The sequence below is a fragment of the Triplophysa dalaica genome, chromosome 20 (assembly GCF_015846415.1).
Source record: "Triplophysa dalaica isolate WHDGS20190420 chromosome 20, ASM1584641v1, whole genome shotgun sequence".
NCBI lineage: Eukaryota > Metazoa > Chordata > Actinopteri > Cypriniformes > Nemacheilidae > Triplophysa > Triplophysa dalaica.
Genome location: NC_079561.1, coordinates 14,984,513 through 14,991,908, shown reverse-complemented (window position 1 = coordinate 14,991,908; position 7,396 = coordinate 14,984,513). Strand labels below are relative to the sequence as shown.

The 7,396-nt window shown below is 35.1% G+C and overlaps 1 protein-coding gene across 2 annotated transcripts; it reads right to left on the bottom strand.

The window, feature by feature from the left end:
• Positions 1-19: 19 nt before the first annotated feature.
• On the bottom strand, positions 20-7,044 carry LOC130409440 (uncharacterized). Of its 2 annotated transcripts, none has more exons than XM_056733421.1 (6): positions 6,909-7,044; positions 3,698-3,785; positions 3,385-3,535; positions 1,369-1,567; positions 512-653; positions 20-439 (listed from the first exon to the last, which is right to left on the bottom strand). In XM_056733421.1, exons 2-6 carry the CDS (start codon positions 3,773-3,775, stop codon positions 380-382), a joined length of 630 nt encoding a protein of 209 aa, XP_056589399.1. In that variant the 5' UTR covers positions 3,776-3,785; positions 6,909-7,044; the 3' UTR covers positions 20-379. The 2 variants fall into 2 exon arrangements, with proteins under 2 accessions (XP_056589399.1, XP_056589398.1); XM_056733420.1 differs by having other exon boundaries at positions 549-653.
• Between the last annotated feature and the right edge of the window lie 352 nt (positions 7,045-7,396).

Sequence of the window (7,396 nt, the reverse complement as noted above, 5' to 3'; positions counted from 1 at the left end):
CAATAATACAGCAATGATGTTTGTTTGAATAAATGACATTTTATTTAATGCATTAAAAAATATTTAGGCAACAAATGTTTTGGTTGAAAGTTGGCAAAAACACCAAGTATTAATAATAAAAATCTCATAAAAAATGGCCAAACAAAGAAATTGATTAAACATTTTACTGATTTCCACATGTATCATGCGAACAAGCATTAGCAAACAAATTATTGTAAAACTGACTGTAAAGAACAGTCTTTATATGAAACGGTTAATCACTACACCTCTGAACTGTGGAAAAATAGGATGTAAAATGGTCATTTCACAAGTTTCTCATAAAACAGCAGAAATAACAAGTTATTTGTGTGAAGAAGGCTTCATATTGTCGTTGTTGGATTTAAGGTGTTGTACCGCTGAAAACAACGCCAGTCTCCTCACAGAATGTACTCTGAAAAGCCTGAAACATTTTATTGCATACATGTTAATGTCATTCAAAGCTAAACAAACACTAAGAAGGGTAAACTATTACATCTTTGAGGGTATCTCCATGTATTTCTCTGATATACTTGAGGAAGCCTAAGGTCCGCTGCAGCGTGGTGGCTTTATCAGTGTCGGATGAACAGAATGGGACCAGCTGATTTAACTCATCACAGCACAGACTGATTCGTCTCCTGAGTAAAAGACCAACATTATTGATAAATGTAATGATTTCTGATTTCTCTAAACGATTATAGTTTCTTAACGATTCTAATAACCAATTTAGAAACATACCGAATTAAACTACCCACTATTTTGACCGAGTTTAGCTATACTATTGAATGTTTCATTCTAAATATAATTATTTATATAAACAGCCAATTGAGTCACATATATTCAATAAAAAAATGATGTTGTTTCTTTATTCTACTTTTCCCCTGATCAGTACAACCAAGTTCTTGTTCCTCAACCCAATGAGAAAGCAGAATAGAGTATGAACACTAAAAAGTTATGTGTTTTGCTGTCTAAAAGAGATAGTTCACCGAAAGAGGAAAATTCTGTCACCGTTTACTCACCCTCAGATTGTTTTAAACCTGTATACAGTTATTTGTTCTGCTAAACACAAAGGAAGATATTCGGAAGAATGTCAGTAACCAGAAAGATCTCATCCCCCATAGACTCCCATAATATTTATTTAACCTTCTTTGGCAGTAAATGGGGGATGAGATCTGTTTGGTTACTATCATTTTTACAAATATCTTTGTTTGTGTTCAGCAGACCAAAGACATTTAGGTGTGGAACAATCTGAAGGTCAGTAAATTATGATAGAGTTTTCATTTTTGGGAACACTATCCCTTTAAGGCTTTAACTGAATAATCAAACCCCAATCTTTCACTTCATAAACCACACCTTCGATCTCGTTCCTTTCTGTTATGTATTTCTCTACGCTGAGTTTGATCCAAACAAGATCTTGTTTTCTTGCCCTGCTTAGTGTTCAAAGCACCAGCAACTGGCTTCCAGTTCTCTGAATGCTGTGTTCTGTTAGAGGACCCACAAATTCTGGTGTAGAAGCGTTTTACAGGAAGTCCAGCTATATCTGCTGCCTCATCTTTAGCAAAGAGAGAAACAAGCCATGTCAAACATAATTTAAACATGTCTCTATGCCTGCCTTAGTGGTGATTTCCCAGACAAGGATTAATTTGAACCAGTTAACCAGAGTTAATTTAGTATATTTAAGTCGTTTTTTAAAAACATACTTTACAAATAAAAACATTACTCTGTCCATTTTGAGAAACAACAATCTCACTGATATATTTTAACATATCAGTGCAAATTGTTTCGATCAATACATCTCTAACATTTAATTTAGTCTGGGACTAGGCTTTAACCCTGTCCGGGACACTACCCTGAATCTTTTGAAAAGCATTAGCATCTGATTCTATGGGCCGCCATACGTAGGACGTCCGGCATATCGGAACTGTGTGAGCCAGTCTGTGTTGCCAAGTCTGCAGCTTTCCAAGGAATTGGGTTACTAATACCTAACCGCATGTTATGAGTGGAGGATTTTGTTATTCAGCTGTCAATCCTAAAATTATTTTATTTTTGAATGCTAAATTCTGTTTTTCGGACTATGGACAGGAGTTTGTTTCACAGATCTGGCAACCCTGACTGTGTGTTTTCAACTTTATGAATGAGGCTTGAATGAGGCATCTAGTTATTTATATCTATGGTATCCACCCCCCTTTCAAAATAATCTATAGCATTTAGTTTACGGCAGTCAGCCTGGAAAAGCTGCATATAACAGCGTGATAACCACAGTGGTATAAAATGCAAACAGACAAATAAGAAAGATCTGTGATTCCAGTGATGTGTCATTTGAAACTGGTAATTTACGTTGGTGCGTGACACTGGCATTCATCTTCTAGACTTCATTCTGAACTGTAGCATGATGTTGTTATTTTTTTGTAACAAAGTCATATCTTCTAAATGGGAATTTTATCAGCGTTTAGGAGCATATCCGTTTATTGATGTCCTTAAGGCTAACACATTTTTTAAAGGAACATAACTTTCATTTTCATTGGTCTTTAATTGCACTTTTGAAAAACCTTATGGTAGGGCTGCAAGATTATGGCAAAAATCACAGCCGTTTATATTATACCCTTGATATTGTAATTGTGATTATTAATGTTGATTCAATTTTACATTGAAGAATTTTCCCAAATGTTATAACTTTCTGTGAGACAAGTTCTTTATATGAACATTTAAAAGAAACGATTGCTACTGGATTATTGTTGTTTGAGTAGTTTCAAATGGTCAACCTTAGTTTTAAACATTTTACACATGCTGGAATTCATATGTAACTACAGGAATTATTTGTGATGAAAAAATGCTAAAGACATCTAGACTAATAAAGTGTCTTTATTAGTCAATAAAAAAATTTCGGTGTATTGCATATTTTACAATATCACAGAAAATTTTGTTTTATAAGTTATATGTGGAGTGGGCAACATGAAGATGAGTAAATGTAAACTATTCCATAAACCATTTCAAAGTACACAACATGTTGAATTAATGAATTATTAACATTTGATTTGACTCATTTTATTTATGATGATATCAAAGCAAAAAATGTTGGCACACCAGTGGCCTAGCAAAGCATATACGTATTTGGATAAAAATATAAATAAAATGACTTCATCAATAAATAGTTCATAACTTTGGAACAGTTACATGGTGCTGTCACCTGAATATGGTAATATTGCTAATATTATGCAAATATATATTTTAATGTTGGTCGTTTGAGAACTGTTTGGTTCAATTAAAAGTTTCCTTCATTTTTTCTCCAGACGACAGACAGAAAGTGACACAGGCAGAGTTTGAAAAGTTGTTATATCTCTAAGCTTGAAAGATATAATAGCGTCTTACTCTTCAGTGTGGCAGATATTTGCTGGTCAGCGTTGTCAGTGCAAATTACTCGCAGGTCTCTAATTACAATGTCAGAAACTTCAACTGCTCTGAAACTGCAGGTCAGTTCTTCAGAAAAGATCAGCTCAGACTGTCCACTGGCCTCCAGTAACTGAAGAAGGTAAAGGCTATAGAATAATACTATGAAACACGCTAAACAGACAGCATAAGTAACCAAACAAAATCAGCCATAAATACTTGAGGCCATTTGACTGAACAGTAGATTATTTATCATCAAAACAACTAATATGAGGAGCACTAATAGCAGTTTCACCATCTTATCTAATTTGCTCCACTTCTCTGTTTCTGCCTGCACTGCTTTTTCTGGGGTGTTTGTAGAATGACACGCCATTGACAAAAATCTGGAAGACAAATAATGAAATAATTACAATACAAAGACAACATTTGGATAGTTTGTCCGAAGAATTAAATGTGGTATTCAAATGTGGAAATATGTATTGCAACCCTATTGGGTAATTCAAAGTCATAACAAATAATTTAGGAAAATGTTCTACTAGTTTTTGTCCACGATGACCTGTGCCATTTCTCTGTGAACAAGAATGCCTGCAAACGATAGTGATCTGCACCTTATTTTCGCACCACAATAAAAAAACATATTTGATGTCAGTTGTGCGAAATGCCACAGGGTCAACATTTAAAAAAAGAATCAAATTATATTTCAATTTGTTTTCCATCAAACCAAAAACATTTGGGATACAGACAAAATTATTACTCACAAGAAATAATCATCATACCTAATTATTTTATGAAGGTTTTATGTTTTGAAGCTTGAGAAGAGATACGTATATAGGCCTACTGGAGGACATTTTACTTAAATTCTCTGTGGCGTTCTTTCTTGTTTGAAACAAAACTGTGTGTTTGAACGACATTGAACGGATGAGGAAATAATGACACAGTTTTTGGGTAAACTATTCCTTTGAAAATACTTTCATGATCCTTGATTTTTAAAGCGATTATTCAAACAATGCAAACTTGAATAGCTGTTTTTAATTACATGAACATAAGTGTCTGACATATTTAAGTTGACTGCGTTTCCCAATGTTGAGTTATTATGACCTTGTCGTATCAAAATAGAAATGGTATTTTACTTTCACTGTGTAGCCTATGTGTAATTGTGTATGCACTGTAAACAGAGAGAAAGTAATTTGAACATTTCATGCAGTCTGTTATGTTGCCGTGTTTGAAAGTAAGGATGAAATAAAGTAATTTGCCTGTAAAAATGGGAGTCGACTCTGAATCACACAAACGAGACGTGGAATAGTTCGCCCGCATATCTACATCACTATACATAGTCCCCGCCTACATTTAGCTGAGACTGACGCGAAAACTACTTAACTCTCCTCCCCCAAATACTGTCGCTCGTTCGTGATGTGTGTGTATCATGTCTAGAGCCTGTGTTCTACGGTGTGAAACTAAGTCCGTCTTATTTCACCTACCAAAGGAAGAACGTCTGAGTGAAAAATGGTTACAATTCATTTTTCAAACGATACCAAGGAGTATAACCCCAGGGTTGTACTGTGCGCGTGTCATTTCACCGAAGATTGCTTTAATAATCTTGGCCCGTTCACAGCAGGGTATGTGAAACGACGATCCTTGAAAGAGGGGGCAATAAACTTTATTTGGACCTGTTAGCTCCACCGAATCCAAACCTGTACGTGTGAGATTTTTGTCTTAACTTCAAGAAATATTTTCGTACCTTATGACTGTGTTTAGCTAATGCATATAACGCTAACATTAGCATGTACTGTTATTTCTGGGGTGTTACAGTTTGTTTATCTGGCTATTAACTTTGCATTTTGACACATTTGCCGCACGGGCACCATAGATATATTTGGGTGATACTACAATCATTTTTCATAACGTCGACTTTCTGAAATGCTCCATGTACCATGACAACGCACAATTAAGACGAAATAATAGTATTACTAACGTATTATTTCGGTATTTTAAGGCAAAAGCACAACATGCATGTTGTCACACTGGGAGTTTTTATGACAAGAGTTGTCACTTGCCACTGACCAACATCCTGCTCCAGTCGGGGTGGAGTTTGTTGTGGATTAGCGTCTTCTGATGCTTCCTCGTCTGACTCGGGCTCAAATTGGTACGGTAAAATCGCCGCCATCTCTAGCTACACATATAATATACATGACATCCAACCACATGTAAACCGTATTCCTGTAATGATGGCAGTGGGGTTCCATTTGCGACAAATGATGAACTCGTTTGACCAATCACAACAGACAACACCATCTGACAAATCACATGACACAAGGTTAGCGGGTAGGCGGAGCCTAAACGGATGAATCGGGGAACGAATCATTTGAGAGTCAGTCAAGAAGTAATGTACGAATAACTGCCTATTATTACGACATTATAGTGTTAAAACACATTGTATGTACATAAACTTGTTGTTGGACACGTCAACCAAGGTAGGGCCTAAAAAAACATATGCTAGGTACTCTTTAAATAATTAAGGCAGCTGAAATTAATGATTTTTTAAAGTGTGGAGATTCCTTTTTCCCCTTGCACAGATGCTTATTTACACTTTCAATTCAAATGTTGATTCCTAATGGTACAACACTTTTAACAATAGAAACAGCATACTGTATGCGTTATGCCTGAGAGTCATATCATCTATCATCACCTAGTGATCTGTCTGGCATTTTCCTTCCTATATGATTTATAGACTATATATGAAGAGTTCATCCCCTCCACAACATACACTGACTGAACAAGTCACTTTATGCAGCATTGGACTGCCCACCTCATTCAGCATCAGTATGCCTCTATTCTGACACGTTAAACAAAGCCTGCTCTCTTTGTCACTTTAAACAGAATAATAAGTTATTTACACTACCTCACATCTGCACTGTTGTATATTTCACTGGTTTGCACTCTATCTGCCATTCCCTATCTACTTTTTCTTTTTTTTAAATATCCCTGCTTGTAAAAGTTGTATTTTAAATGAATATAATCAGTATTTATCTGTGTTTTATGTACATTTTTTATTCTGTGTAGTGTTATTTGTATGCACCATGGGTCTGAGAGTAACGCAATTTCAATCATCCATATGTATGTACTTTACATGTGGCAGAACTGACAATAAAGCAGTGTTTTACCTTTTTGACCGTGACCTATGTGTGGAGAGTATTACTTGCATCTTTATTAACTAAACATAATATTAGATACGATGCAACGTTACAACATGATAGAACTTGATAGTTAGTACTTATAACAGGAAAGTCTGATGATAATATTTCAAGTAAAACAGTAATTATTTATATAAGGGAATCGCAACTGAATTTGTCCGTAAAAAAGTTATAACGTTAACGTTATTCCGCTGAGGTAAACCATTGCCTGACTATTATATCATGAAAGTTAAACATCTGGACTATGAAAATGGACGTATATCTACAATATTTCGACATTAAACTAAATATGCTCGATGAAATTAACTGACTTACATGTCGCAGTTGAACAGTTAATACCGTCTTTGTCTGTAATCCTCAGGATTTGAGGCGATTCACTGAAGTGTTCAGGCGTTTCTCACAGAAGAGTAACGCGTGTCTGGGGGTGTGGCCACGACGCCCTTAAAAAAAACTCTTCTGACCATACTAGCACACAAAATTACACAGAATTGTACTTTCCAGAATTTATATACAATTTGACTCTACTAGTGTATATATACCATATTGATACATTTATTAAATACTATTTAGCTGTGGCCTATACTTTCCACAAACATTGTATCTTACCTATTTGAAATACCTGTGAACATATAAACTGTTATGTTTTCCATAGTACACTTTTGTAATTAGTTTACTGTAATATAATTGTATAAAAGTAATTATGTGTGTAAAAAAGTTCAAAATCTTGTTTTTCCCCAAGTGTCGGAGAACACCCTAACTGAGGTTTTCAGAATTTGTGCTTCAAAGGTTGAAGAAGCCTTTTC

Bases quoted from the DNA above. Each gene is read 5' to 3' on its own strand.
- LOC130409440 (XM_056733420.1), bottom strand. From the start codon at position 3,775: ATGGCGTGTCATTCTACAAACACCCCAGAAAAAGCAGTGCAGGCAGAA. The intron at 654-1,368 runs GTGTGGTTTATG...TCTTTTACTCAG, and splicing joins AGAAAGGAACGAGATCGAAG to GAGACGAATCAGTCTGTGCT. The intron at 440-548 runs GTATATCAGAGA...AAAATGTTTCAG, and splicing joins CGGACCTTAGGCTTCCTCAA to GCTTTTCAGAGTACATTCTG.